Raw genomic sequence first — 15,123 nt, forward strand, 5'->3', positions numbered from 1 at the left:
TGAAAACTATTCTCCATTTGTCAGGGAGTAGACATTGATCAACTGCAACAATCACAGAATTCATGTTTTGATCATGGTTCCTATTAGGTGTGAGAAACAAGTAGGCCCTTATTTTAACTGTGTGGCGGTTATCTACCTGAACATTATGCAATCTAGCACTAGAGTACTCTCAGATGGAGTGGTGACTGGTGACACTTGAGAGACAGAGAGAAAAGGGATGGGAAAGCAGAACATTTGTCACAGTTCCATTTAGAGCATTCTAGGACCACACCTGTGCTATGATCACCAACTTCTTTCCAACAATTTTATCTTATCATGAACTTGCCAACAATCATTCACGTTGCACTGAGCAATGATTCATCGGCTCATGTCAGGTCCAAGTGATCCAAAGGCTGCCACAGTAACATGTAATAAACAATGGCAAGTTGGATTATGAGTCCAGTTCAGGGTCAAGCTTCTCCACTTTGACGACTATCTCTGGGGCTGGAGCATCAGCAGAGGCGTGGTGGGCCTCTGTCTCTGACTCGGACAGCACTTCCTCCTTGATCTTCACAGGCTTACCACTGGCTTCCTTCTCTTCATCTGAGACTCATCCAGCTCCCATTCATCATCGATGTCCATTTCAAATACTCTTACATGATGGAGACTTGAACTTAACTAAAGAAAAGGCACATTAATGTGTGTGTGTGTGTGTGTGTGTGTGTGTGTGTGTGTGTGTGTGTGTGTGTGTGTGTGTGAAAGCGCACATGCACCTGGAACTGGGACTTGAACATGGGGCCTGAGCATCTTTTGCTCATAGCATTCTAGTGGAGCCACAGCTCCTGAGCAGCTAGAATTATAGGTATGAGCCACTGGTGTCAGGAGTTACATTAACAATTTTCTAACTAATGGCTTTGCAAACAAATTTTATAAAACGAAGCAGAAATCAGAAGCTTTAAGCAAAGTATAGATTTATAGGAAAGTTATATTTTTAACAATTTACTATAAAATCACCCAATTCCACCTTCATTTTACATAAAAGGATCTCCACACAGCACATGGTGAATTTATGTAACTTAGAAGCCAAACTATTTTTGCCAGTCCTGGGGCTTGAATTCTGGGCCTGGGTGCTATCCTTTTGTTCAAGGTGAGCGCTCTACCACTTGAGCCACAGAGCCACTTCTGGCTTTTTCTGTAATTCATTGGAGATAAGAGCCTCTTGAACTTTCCTGCCTGGGCTGGCTTCAAACTAAGATCCTCAGATCTCAACCTCCTCAGTAACTACGATTACAGGCGTGAGCCACCAGCACCTCGCTCTGAAATTGCTCTTAATTACTCAAAGTTTCTCCAAACAAGAAAACAAAATAACTAGCCTGCTGCTTGCTCAGTTAACTGAAACCAAGGGACAGAATGACAAGCAGAGAATGAGCCTTGGAGATGACATGCTTGAGTACTCATAGGATGCTGCATAGAAACAAAGCCATACTCACCACACAGGACACTTTGTGAAAAACATTCCCAGCAACGTACTGAGCTTTCATGCTCTCCAGTAACCGCCAGTGCTTCTCAAAGTGCAGGGTGCATGTGGGAATAACACTGCTTTGTTCATCTAGCCTGGAGGAAAAACCAGCCCAGGAATCAAACAGGACCTCCACCTCCCACATTCACTAGAGGAGGGGTTTGGGGCAACTGGGGTCCTACTCCCACCCACACTCCATTCCCAGGTGACAAGACAGTCTGTAAAAATACTACATTCCACAGAGCCTTGGCTTCATTTTAGTAAGGTCTTGGTGCCCTTTGTTTTTTGGGTGATGGGGAGGGAGGATACAGTACTAGAGATTAAATTCAAGCCTTGCACAACTGAGCTATTCACCCAGTCCTCAATTCCCTTTCAAGGAGAGCAGATGCTCATGTTTTTAAATTAGAGAAGGAATCTCATTACTTTAAATCCTCAAGCAACTAAAACTATCTCCTAGAACTGACTATAGACTCTGCAATGGAACTGGGGTCCCAATTCTGGAAAACACTAAAGGCAAGTTTATAATTATTAGTGACAACAAACTAAAGTTAATGCTATCCTTTAAAACATAACTCAAATGAAGTCCTCTTCTCCATTCCAAATAATTCCTCATCTTATTCTAGCAAAAAATCCTAGTTTAATATTAAAGCAAGGGACAAGACAATGATTAAAGTCGGCACATTTTTTCCCGTTTTTTAATTTTTGAGGTAACATACAATTGTAACATTAGGAAATTTGTAACATTTGGGAAGACTTTGTAGCATGAAGGAAGACTTACCTTCTGATTTTTTTCAGTTGTGGGGTAGATGATCCTCCTAAATTTAATAGCAATTAGTCTCCTCCTCATCTTTCCTAACAGTGTTTGGTGGGTTTCAGTGTGTTGTATGAAGTTCGGATTTTAAAAATACAAAGTAGGAAGCCAGGCAGGCACTGGTGGCTCATTCCTGTAATCCTAGCTACTCAGGAGGATCATGGTTCAAAGCCAGTCCATGCCGGAAAGACTGTGAAACTCTTCTCTCCAATAAACCACCACAAAACCCAAAGTGGCACTGTGGCTCAAGTGGCAGAGTGCTAGGCTTGACCTGAAGAACTGAGGGACAGCACTCAGGCCCAGAGTTCAAACCCCATGATGGACAAAGAAAAAAAAAACAAAGCAGGAGGTTTTCTGCTCAGCTGTCTGTATGGGTAGACCAGTAACTAAAAAAACATTGCCTAGCATATGTAAGAAACTGGAATTCTTGGCATATGGTAAATATAGCTAAATATAAGCTAAGCCTGGTACCATATGACTGACAACTCAACACCTTGGAGACCATGCAAGAACTTCATGAATTTGAGACAAGCCTGGTTATTTCAAGGCGAGGCAACCTGAGATACACAATGGGACACTTCTTTTTTAAATTTTTGGTGGTTCTGGGTTTTGAATTCAGCACCTGGTACTGTACCACTTGAGCCACACTTCAGCTCTTTTTGAGATCCTACCTTTAAAAAACTAAAGCTAACTTTAACCACACAGACCCTATACCACTAAGGTAGTTAGTTACCTTGTGGCATAAGTTCTAGTGAATTGATACTCTGCAGCATCTTCACTGTTATACACAAACGACAATGGCAACTGGACCAAGAGTCTGTCTCTTCCTTCACGTCCCATGGTGTCTTTAAGAATGACTGTTACAGTTTCATCATCATAAAACTGGGCATCTAAACAGCTGTAGTTGCTGGAAGTGAGATGCATTTTGTTATATCAGAAATGATCATAACCACATAACATGCTGACACTAAGCAAAAACAAAATAAAACCATAGGTGATATTCCCTGCAATGACAAAACACCTTATCAGTTTATACTTTTATATCAATTTTCACAAATATAACTAGTTATAACAAAATAAGTAATCATCAGATCAAACAAAATGATCTGTGACATTTTATCACTGTTCTAGAAAACTCTGAACATAAATGGCTAGGCCTTAAGCCTGTGAAAATTTCATGAGTTATACCTTATATATAACTGAGTGAACAGAGCTAACAAGAATCAAAGTAAAAGAAAATCTGCCCCCCTACAAATGACAGAGCCCCTTTATTGACAGCACATCTGACATAGCACTGACTACACATACATCACACATGCTTCTGTCCCAAATCAGGCTTGGGCGTTATTTTCTTCTGACTTTTTCAGTTGTAGCATAGGTGAAGCTCCCAAATTTCACAGCAATTAGTCCATTACTTACAGATCTTGAAGAAAGAAAGGAGAGAGGGGAATGAGACCCTATGGAACAACTACATAGCCAATAAATCTAAATGCCTGAACAAACATGACTGGCAATGTTAGCACACATATCTACTTCCCAAATCCCAGACCAACACTACCACTTCCACTCCAGAATACTATAATTTAAACACTTAGTCAGGCAAACCAGCTTGGTTTAAAATCTTAATCACTAAGCAGCTAAAGGCCATAACTAAGGAAAACTAACATCTTGAATTCAAAAATTCCCTTTAGTGAAGGTTCTCAAAAGGCACATAGAGCTCCCCTATGACCCAGCAATCACCTGCTGGGCATTTACCCTAATGACCACAAACAAGGCCATACTAAAGCTACCAGCACAACTAGGTTTATTGCCGCATTATTCACCATAGCTAACATATGGAACCAACCCACACGCCCTTCAGTAGATCAATAGATCAAGAAAATGTGGTAAAGCTGGGGGCCAGTGGCTCACGCGTGTAACCCAAGCTACTCACGAGGTTGAGATCTGAGGAATGCAGTTCAAAGCCAGTCCAGACAGGAAAGTCTGTGAGACTCTTATCCTCAATAAACCACCAGAAAACTGGAAGTGGCACTGTGGCTCAAGTGGTAGAGCACTTGCCTTGAGCTGAAGAGCTGAGGGACAGTGCCCAGGCACAGAGTTCAAGTCCCATGACCAACAAAAAAGAAAATGTGATACACATATGTATACATACATACACACATATGTATACATACATACACACATGTGTGTGTGTGTGTATATATATATATATATATATATATATATATATATATATACATATATGAAATTCTATTCTTCCATCAGAAAGAATGACACTGCCCCATTTGTAAGGAAATGGAAAGACTGGGAAAAAAATCCTATCAAGTGAAGCCAGACACCCCCCCAAAATAGGTCCCATTGTTTCCCTTATTTTCAATAATTAGTATACTTCTAGGATAATTTTAACAGATGAGAAAAATAGCTCAAGAGCTATGTACATATGACCATATAAGATGATGCTAAGTGAAATGAACTCCAAGACATGGAAACATGAGGTTTTTCTTTGTTATTGTTGTTTTTGTTTTGTTTTGTTTTTTGGTTCCGTTCATGGGGCCTGAACTCTAGGCTTGGGCGCTGTCCCTCACCTCTTCAGCTCAAGGCTAGTGCTCTACCACTTGAGGCACAACGCCACTTCTGGCTTTTTTCTTTTTGCTTATGTGGTGCTGAGGAATCGAACCCAGGGCCTCAGGCATGAAACGCAAGCACTCTACCACTGAGCCACCTTCCCAGCCCTGTTGTTTTTAATGTACTATGTACTTTTTGTTTCTTTGGTGTGTTCTTCCCCCTGCGGTTTATCCCCTATTGTCACTGTATTTGATTTTGGTACCCTGGTATTATACATACATTTATCTGAATTAGGGAAGGGAAAGGAGAACAGAATCGTGAGACAAAGGACAAGGGGGATCCAATACAATAGCCATATTCACAAGTCAATATGTTGGAAATGATCTGTACAATTTGGCAAGTGGGAGGATTAGGGAGGGGAGGGAAAGGACAAAAATGAGGCAGGGGGTAACAAGTTAGACAAGAAATGTACCTATTATCTTACTTATTAACTGTAACCCCTCTTGACAATGAAAAAAGAAATCCCTTTAGCTATGTGCTGGTGGCTCATGTCAGTAATCCCAGCTACTCAGCGCTGAGATCTGAAGATCATCATTTGAAGCTAGCCTGGGCAGGGATCCAGGAGACTCCTATCTTCAATTAACCACCAAAAAGTCAAAAGTGGAATTGTGGTTCAAGTGGGAAAACAATAGCCTTGAGCACAAAAGCTGAGGGACAATGCCCAGAGCCTAAATTCATACCCCAGAGTGGCACACAAAAATAAACTAGTACCTTCATAGTGAGACTTAAAACGATTTAAAATGCTAATGGAACCCTGAATATCATTTGATTTTCAGAATGTTTACTTTGGAATCTCAAAAAGTCTCTGTGGGCAAGAGCTCTTATTTGATGAAAGATAATTAACCTAAAATTTAAAAAAGCCTTTCTATAAAGTACTTACTAACACAGTTTTGAATCACTAAGTGTTCTTAGATATAACACAGGTCTGCTGTCATTTTCCTAAACCTATTTTTAAAAAAAAACTTATATACGAGGCTATATACTAATATAAAAGTTAAAACTCTAGAACAAGAAGGGATCAAATAGCTTCTCAATTCAGCATTACCATCTCCCAGATGTGAGAACTGAGAATACTGAATGCAAACCTAAAGTCATGAGGCAGCTTCGCTGAAACCCGAAATGCTGGAGGGAAGCTGAATGGCTTATTATTATTACAAATATTAAGCTCTCATCTCTTCGGTTCAAACTTCAAAGGAATACTCACTGGGAAATATCAGTATGCCTTAATCTTAAGATACACATTTTATACAGTGAGTCTTCTAAAATAGTAAAAAGAAGGTACTGTAGATTTGAACTTTTATTATTCCACCTAAGGAAAGAAAAGTAATGTATTTAGCTATTTAAGTTTAGAACAAAAACTACTGTTTACACAAGACGAGGAGACACACACAGAAAAGGAAATGTGAACAATCTGCGCGCAGAGTCCTCACTAAAACAAAAGCAAAAAAAAAAAAAAAAAAGAGAAAAATTCAAACTTGCTGCTAAATTATACTACCTAACAGGTAAAGAAGATAACCTTCTAGCATCTCTATATAATGGAATACAGATGGCTTGATTCATTGATTTTCCAATTTCATCCTACAGAAAAGCAAGATTTGGAAACATCATTAGAGAGAAGGGGAGCAGCTAGTGGTGAGGAGCCTGCTTGGCCTGTGCTAAAAGACCACTCCCTCCCTCTGGTCTCATGACATCAGTCACTGACAAGACACACCAGCTCTGGGACTAAGACTGTATTGAGATTGATCTGGGGGGGCAAATAAAACACTAAAGATACTTTACTAAGACGATAATTTTTAAATTTATGTGAGCAGAAAATGAGGGAGGGGGTTACATTGTTGAAAAAGAAATGTACAGTATTCAGTACCTGACCTATGTAATTGTAACCTCTCTGTACATCACCTTTACAATAATTTTTTTTTTTTTTGTCGGTGGAGGGGCTTGAACTCTGGGCCTGGGCACTCTGTCCCTCAGCTCTTCAGCTCAAGACTGGGCACTCTGTCCCTCAACTCTTCAGCTCAAGACTAGTGCTCTACCACTTGAGCCACAGTGCCACTTCTGGTTTTCTAAGTGGTTTATTGGAGATAAGCCTCATGGCCTTTCCTGCCCTAGCTGGCTTTGAACTCGATCCTCAGATCTCAGTCTCCTGAGAAGCTAGGATTACAGGCATGAGCCATAAGTGCCTACCTTATAATAATTTTAAAAATACATAAAGTAAAATAAATTTATATAAGGAATTAACTATGGATATAACCAAGCCATAAGAAACTGCCAATTTTGACAATCAAAACGAGTTGAATATCAGCATTTTTACAATTTATCCTAATATATATGTTCATTTACATAGACGAGACATACTATACTCTTGTTCCCACACGAAGACATGCATTTCTTCCCAACTTACTGCTGTCATTTGCAAACACTGATCAATAATGGTTTCCATTTGCCTTTTCACAAAATGCAATGATTTTCGAGCATAATAAGGAAACAGCAAAGGGCTTTCTGGTTTCAGACAAAAACAGAAACAAAACAAAAACTATAGCAAACCAATGATTAGGAGAAAATAATCCATTGTCAGAGGCAGTCCATACTTTTTCTTTTTTTATTTTTTTTTATTTTTTATTTTTAAATTTAAAATTTTATTTTATTTTATTTGAGAACATACTGTACAGAAGGTTTACAATTACATGGGCAGGATAATGCATACATTTCTTACCAAGCATTGCAGCCTCCTCCTTTGTTTACCCTTCACCTCCCTTCCCAGCCACCCCCTCCCCCCGACCCAATCATACCCCCTCCCCCCCCACACCGACATTGTAAAGCTGGTTTTGACATGACATTTTGTACTTCTCATTGTTGCAACAGGTCCACCTGAATCCTTAAACGACTTGTTTGTCCCCATCTCCTCCACATGTTATACTGACATCAAATATAGTGAAAGCGGGGGTTACACTGTGGGGGAGGGACATACAAAGCAACAAAGAAATAATCTTATAAATGCATTAGAAACACATGCATGAAAGAAACGAAAACATTAAAATACATATTTAAGGGTTCATTTTCCTAACATCATATTATCTGACCTTTTCCGCTTGACTCATACCTATACTAGATATTGCAAATAAGGGAAACCATGGGACCTATGTTTCTTTGGGCCTGGCTTACTTCACTTAATATAATTTTTTCCAAACCTTTCCATTTCCTAACAAATGGGGAAATGTCATTTTTTCTGATGGAGGCATAGAATTCCATTGTGTATATATACCACATTTTCTTGATCCATTCATCTACTGAGGGGCATCTGGGTTGGTTCCATATCTTAGCTATGGTAAATAATGCTGCAATAAACATAGTTGTGCTGGTAGCTTTAGTGTGGTCTTGTTTGTAAACATTTGGGTAAATGCCCAAAAGTGGGATTGCTGGGTCATAGGGGAGATCTATGTGAAGTCTTTTGAGGAACCTCCATACTGCTTTCCAAAGTGGTTGAACAAGTTTACATTCCCACCAACAATGAAGTAAGGTTCCTTTCTGTCCCCATCCCCTCCAGCATCTGTTGTTGTTAGAGTTCTTGATTTTTGCTGTTCTAACTGGAGTGAGGTGATATCTCAATGTTGTTTTGATTTGCATTTCTTTTATGGCTAGGGATGTTGAACATTTCTTCATGTGTCTATTGGCCATCCTTCTTTCTTCTTCAGAGAAGCTTCTCTTTAAGTCTTTCGCCCACTTATTTATTGGGCAGTTGTTTCTTTGAGGATTTGTTGTTGGGTGGTTTAATTTTTTGAGTTCCAAGTATATTTTAGATATGAGACCCTTGTCCGTTGTATGGCTAGTAAAGATCTTCTCCCAATCCGTGGGCTTTCTATTGATCTTGCTAGCTATGTCATTTGCCCTGTAGAAGCTCTGCAACCTTATGCAATCCCATTTGTCCAACCTTTCTTTGATTTGTTGTGCTTCCGGGTCTCTATTCAGAAAATTTCGGCCTGAGCCAAGGAGACCTAGGGTTTCTCCTATTCCATCCTGTAATGTTTTCAGAGTGTCTGCTTTGAGTTCAAGGTCTTTGATCCATTTGGAGTTGATTCTGGTGCAGGGTGATATATAAGGATCTAGCTTTAGTTTTCTGCATGTAGTTAACCAATTTTGCCAGCACCATTTACTGAAGAGGCTGTCTTTCTTCCATTCTATTGTTTTAGCTCCCTTATTGAAGATTAGATGGCTATAGGTCTGTAGGTTCATTTCTGGGTTTTCAATTCTATTCCATTGGTCCTGAGGTCTGTTCTTATGCCAATACCAAGCTGTTTTGATTACTATAGTCCATACTTTTTCATGGTGGAATTCTCATTATACTTTCGACATACCTTGTTAAAATAAATGACCAGAATCTCCCTTCAATCCAGTCCACTTAATACAACTACATTCGCTTGGTCCTTCTCATGCTTAGTCCTACACCAAAGCCCAACAGTAAAATGCTATTGGCTATTAGAAAAATGGAAGGCATTGGAAACCATAAGCTATGTACTGAAACCTGTTCTTTCTTCTCAACTCTGCCACAATGTGATAGCAGCAGCAGTCCAGGATACTCTGCCACTGCTAGCTTTGTTTCTTTTTTGCTGTTGTATTCAGTATGCTTTTTATTTTAAAATGGCTTTTTTATACAGTATTACAATATCCATAAGAACTCATCTTATTCTCCAACTTAAAAGGAAAAAAAACAAAGAGGCCTACTGGGCCTCTGGAACTGCCTGGGATGAAAAGAGCTGTGAATCAAGCTGTGACTCAGGCCCACCAGCTCAAATGGCTCTGAGACTGTCTCTCCCACACTCAGCACTTCCCTTACCAGCTGTGTTAGGTAAAAAAAAATAATCATTTCAGCACTTTAAGGTTCAAGAGGTGACATACTAGGTAATTACAGAAAAACATGTTGCCTTTGTCGCCAGTTCCCAAAACTCAGCTCCTGAAACCCAGATATCCTGAGTAGTAAATGTGATGGCCAATTTTAATTTTTTTTGGGGGGGTCCGGTTGTGGGGCCTGAACTCTGGGCCTGAGCGCTGTCCCTCAGCTCTTCAGCTCAAGGCTAGAGCTCTACCACTTGAGTCACAGCTCCACTTCCGGCTTTTTTCATTTTGCTTATGTGGTACTGAGGAATCGAACCCAGGGCCTCAGGCATGCAAGGCAAGCGCTCTACCACTGAGCCATCTTCCCAGCCCATGATGGCCAATTTTAATGTGGCCACTCTGGCAGGTTCCTGCAAAGCCTCAGGGTTGGGTGGCGTGGAAAGTCTATGCCTTAACCAGAAGCTTATAAGTTTCAGCTCCATCTGCCAGACTGCAGGAAAGGAATCGGGGCTTGGGGTTGAATTCTACCCCAGTGACTAAATCATTATAATGAAGCCTCCATCAAAAACCCAAGACAAACTGGGAGAGAGCAAGGGAAAGGGTGACATTGTCAAAAAAAGAAATGTAATCTTTACCTGCCTTACGTAACCATAACTTTTCTTTTCTTTTTCTTTTTCTTTTTTTCTGGTCCTGGGGCCTGAACTCTGTGCCTAGGAGCTGTCCCTCAGCTCTTCAGCTCAAGGCTAGCACCCTACCACTTGAGCCACAGAGCCACTTCCAGCTTTTTCTGCTTATGTGGTCCTGAGGAATGAAACCCAGGACTTGATGCATGCAAGGCAAGCCCTCTACCACTGAGCCAACTTCCCAGCCCACCATAACCCTTCTTTACTAACCTTCTTAATAATTAAAAAAAAAGACACTGGGGAGGTTTGGATGGCTCCCTGGTTGATGAACATGTTGAGTGCTGGGAGGATCTAAAAGCTGTGGCCTCTTCCTCCATATCAAACCCTGAATGATGTTTTCCACTGGGCTATGCCCAAGTTAAATTTTTATTACAAACAGTCTGGAAAGGAAAGCTGAATGTGTTCCTGAGCATTGTACACCAGTCTGGAAGCTATGCCAACTTAAGGGAGAAAGTTGGGACATATGTCCCATAGTCAAGTCCCACAGAGGTGTGGGTAAGGGAACCTAGCTCTTGGGACTGATGTGATGTGAGGAGTCTAGCAGACTGAGCCTTCCTCCCTCTGGAGGCTAATGATCATTGTGGGTGCTCAGTGTCATAATTGCAATGAATTGCATTGCAGGACCTTCAGCTGGTATCATAACTGGCTGGTGTCAGGAGGGAAAAAATAATTTTAGTGTCAGCATAGTTAATGTACCACAGCACAGTTAATTTCAGGGTGTTTTCTATCTATCATGGTGACATCATACTCTACTTGTTAAAATGCTGTTCTCTAATCAAATAAAATGGACATGCCAAGTAAGCCTGAAGAAATTAGACAAATTTTGAGGTTACTCTTTAATCTCAAATATGTATAAACATGGCCAACATCTGCTTGGTTCATAAAGTACCTTTAAGATGGCTGCTGTTTTGGAGGAAGTCATACCACTGGTTTCCTTCCGTGTTAGGGGGTGACACAAGGCCATCATCTTCATCTTTCAAATACTAAAAATAGTTTAAATTTTTTTCAGTTAAGCAATGATTCAGGCTCTAATCTGTATTTAACATTATTCTAGTTACTAAGTTATCTTGTTGTACTGCCAGGTTCTCTGAAGGTACATTATTTTTCTAAGTGAGGTGACAAATTCTAGACAACATGAAAATGACTTAAATGGTCAGAGTATAGTAAATGTAGAAACCAGAGTTTACATTTTGTGGTTCATTTTCAAGATATATTTTAACCTTACCTATCAGGGCTATATTTTAGTTTTACAAGTACCAACTGACAGTATGCTCCACAAGGGCAGTTCTCACAGTGTAGCCCCATCCCTGAGAGTGCTCAGCATGCTTCCATTGACTACAAGGTTAATGCCAGCTTTAGTGCCAAGGTGTCACTTGCCCTTTCACGGTGTCAACATTTGCACTGAAGGTGTGGAAGAAAGAACAGCCAGTACCTGCACCCCTCACCTAGTAGACCAAATTCTTGTGTTCTTTGTCACATATTCAGTTTCATTTATCCTGATAGAACTATTAAATTGTTAATTCTCAAGTCTTGATGGCAGATCTTTTAACGTTTTTTGAGTCAGAGTTAGGAGGCACACGGGTGATTTTACAACACATCAAAGCATGCAAAGTTGTCTTGAAGAAAAACTGAAACTGTCTTGTTTCAGTTGTAAAGGCAGACATTTTATAAAAAATGACATTCCAAGGGGGAGGATGGGAAGGGATGGGAAGGGGAAACTAAGGAGGAGGCTACAATGCTTGATAAGAAACGTACTCATTATCTTGCCCATGTAATTGTAACCCCTCTGTACAGTATTTTCACAATAATAAATAAATAAATATTTTAAAAATGACATTCCATTTTTACTTAGAAACAAAAGACTAGGGGACAAACTGGTTCTTCATACTTAGATGTTTGTGAGGTATTTTTTAATTTTAAAATTTTTATTTATTTTATTAAATAGATGTACAAGGAGTTGCCATGGTTCAGCTTATGGACAAATATGTCTTGGTCAATGTTACCCCTTTGAACATGCATACTCATCCATCCCTCTACCCCCTCAAACTCTTACTTTTGGCAGGTATTTTTTTGAAAATAAAGTGACTTTGAACAAAACAACCTAAAATATTTATTGCAAATAACATTTCAGCTAAACTTGGTTCTAAAGGCCTGTAATTCCAGCACTTAGAAGAGGATGAGGCAGGAATATCACAATTTAAGGCCTATAGAGCAAGACCCTGTCTCAAAAAAAAAAAGCAACTTTTAAGCAAAACTCAAAATGTTGGCACCTGCATCTGTTACTGAGTGCCTGACAGCTTCACAGTAACTAAAGACTGATTAGAGTAGACTGAAGTCACATATTTATAATGTATAATGGAAGGCGTCAGTACTTAAAAAGATCTGTAAAAGCCACAGAACCAATATTTCTAAAAAGACCAAGTTATGATGCTATGAAAACAAGCATGAGTAAAAGTGCCTTTCAAAGTGCAAGGAAGATGGAGAGATTTTTAATGAAACTGAGTATGAAGTGTCTACTAAACACAATTTTAGATTCCACATTAAAAACTTCCAAGAGACCAACACTTGGAAGGATTTTGTATAATATTAAAGAATATCCTCAGTTAAAGGACAAAACTAGTTCAGTACTTTCTCCTTTCCAAGGACACACACCTGCTTGAAGTTAGATTTTCCTTATATACATTAAGCAAATTAGCATATTAAAACAGAATAAACACATAGGTAGACATTAAAATTAGCTGTCTTCTATTAAGCTGGACATCAAAGACAGCTGAGAAAATAAACAACAATGCCAGTTATACTGGCATTGTATTATTTTCCATAAAATTTAGATAATATGAATTAACAGTACAAAGTCTTAAAATTCGTTCTTAAAAATCAAACCAAGTTCAATAGAAAGCCCATACCTGACCAACTTTTTCAACATTAAAGTATTTTCTTTTTCGATTAGAAAAGTCTGGAGCCTAGAAAGAACAAACATAGTTTATTTCTAAAAGCTCAAAATATTAAGAAAATAATCTTAAAATTAACAAACTCAATATGTATTTTATAAAACAGCTATCCATTGCATTTAGTTTTTTGCAGATTGTAAGATACATACAGACAGAAGTCTACTTATAGACTTTATGTTTAGTCTTTTTAAAATTAGTCTTTTTATAAAAGTAATTGCTCATTACTTTTTAACCATGAACCATCTTTGCTGTGATTATTTTCAAAGTGACTTAATTGTAAAAATAGCTATTTCTTTCCTCATTGAAATGTTCAGTAAGAAATTCAGTAACAAATGTGATATCTTTCTGAGTTATCTATTAACAAAAAGGGGCAAAAAGAAAACAAATCACGGTAAAAAGAAAGCTTCCCAATAATTTGCCTGAATCCACAGTTTGGGCCTGGGTGCAGGTGAGTGGGCTGTGGAGAGCAAGGAGGAGGCTGGCTGTTCTCTAAGCTCGCTTTCAGGGAATGCTTCTTTCCACATCCTCACAGAAAGAAACTGCTCATTTCCAGGCTTCAACTTAGGTACAACATTTAAGTACTTATATTTCAAGGAAAATAAAAATGCATTTAAGACTTAAGGCATAAGATATAGAACCAACCCAAATGCCCCTTAGTAGATGGAGTGGATCAAGAAAATGTGGTATATATACACAATGGAATTCTATGCCTCCATCAGAAAGAATGACATTTCCCCATTTGTTAGGAAATGGAAAGGTTTGGAAAAAATTATATTAAGTGAAGGAAGCCAGGCCCAAAGAAACATAGGTCCCATGGTTTCCCTTGTTTTCAATACTTAGTATATGTCTGAGTCAAGCCAAAAAGGTCAGATAAGTTGATGTTAGGGAAATGAACCCTAAGATATGTATTCAAATGTTTTTTTTTCTTTCATGCGATTGTTCCTATCACATTTATAAGATTATTTCTTTGTTCATTTGTATGTCCCCCCCCCCCCCACGGAATAACCCCTGCTATCACTGTATTTGATGTTGTTATAATTTGTGGAGGGGAAGGGAAAAAAACAAATCATTTAAGTAGGGATACAGGTGGACCCATTGCTACAATGAGATGTACAAGGGCTGGGAAAGTGGCTCAGTGGTAGAGCGCTTGCCTTGCATGCATGAGGCCCTGGGTTCGATTCCTCAGCACCACATAAGCAAAAAAAAAGCTGGAAGTGGCGCTGTGGCTCAAGTGGTAGAGCGCTAGCCGTGAGCTGAAGAGCTGAGTGACAGCGCCCAGGCCCAGAGTTCAGGCCCCACGACTGGACTAAAAAAAATGAGATGTACAAGTCATATGTCGAAAACGAACTTTACAACTTTGGTGGGGGGGGGAGGAGGGTTAAGTGGGGGAGTGGGGATGGGAAGGGGAAACAAAGGAGGAGGCTACAATGCTTGATAAGAAGTGTACTCATTATCTTGCCCATGTAATTGTAACCCCCTCTGTACAATATTTTCACAATAATAAAAAGACTTAAGGCAGTTAAAGAGTATAAGGATGCTATGTTGTAAGAATTATACAACCTCATTCAAACATGAAAATTGTAAATTCAAATATCCGTAACAGTATTCCGCGAGATGAAAATATTATGCAACCACTCAAATTTATTTAGATAACAAGACCAACGTCCTGTTATCTAACTCTGTAAGAGTACCAAAACCATGAGCAAGGCTGAGCTCAATCAGGAC

At 39.3% G+C, this 15,123-nt stretch overlaps 1 protein-coding gene across 1 annotated transcript in view; it reads right to left on the reverse strand.

The window, feature by feature from the left end:
- Nucleotides 1-430: 430 nt before the first annotated feature.
- LOC138839175 (anaphase-promoting complex subunit 4-like) overlaps nucleotides 431-15,123 on the reverse strand; it is a 46,721-nt gene continuing 32,028 nt past the window's right edge. The window contains 12 exon segments of the mRNA XM_070038780.1: nucleotides 431-588; nucleotides 591-657; nucleotides 1,470-1,593; nucleotides 3,043-3,218; nucleotides 3,660-3,732; nucleotides 6,139-6,243; nucleotides 6,325-6,363; nucleotides 6,451-6,512; nucleotides 7,336-7,433; nucleotides 11,337-11,430; nucleotides 13,354-13,410; nucleotides 13,669-13,752. Coding sequence (XP_069894881.1) covers nucleotides 431-588; nucleotides 591-657; nucleotides 1,470-1,593; nucleotides 3,043-3,218; nucleotides 3,660-3,732; nucleotides 6,139-6,243; nucleotides 6,325-6,363; nucleotides 6,451-6,512; nucleotides 7,336-7,433; nucleotides 11,337-11,430; nucleotides 13,354-13,410; nucleotides 13,669-13,752 — 1,137 coding nt within the window.

Source organism: Dipodomys merriami, unplaced genomic scaffold, assembly GCF_024711535.1.
Source record: "Dipodomys merriami isolate MVZ:Mamm:240054 unplaced genomic scaffold, mDipMer1.0.p SCAF_296, whole genome shotgun sequence".
Lineage (NCBI taxonomy): Eukaryota > Metazoa > Chordata > Mammalia > Rodentia > Heteromyidae > Dipodomys > Dipodomys merriami.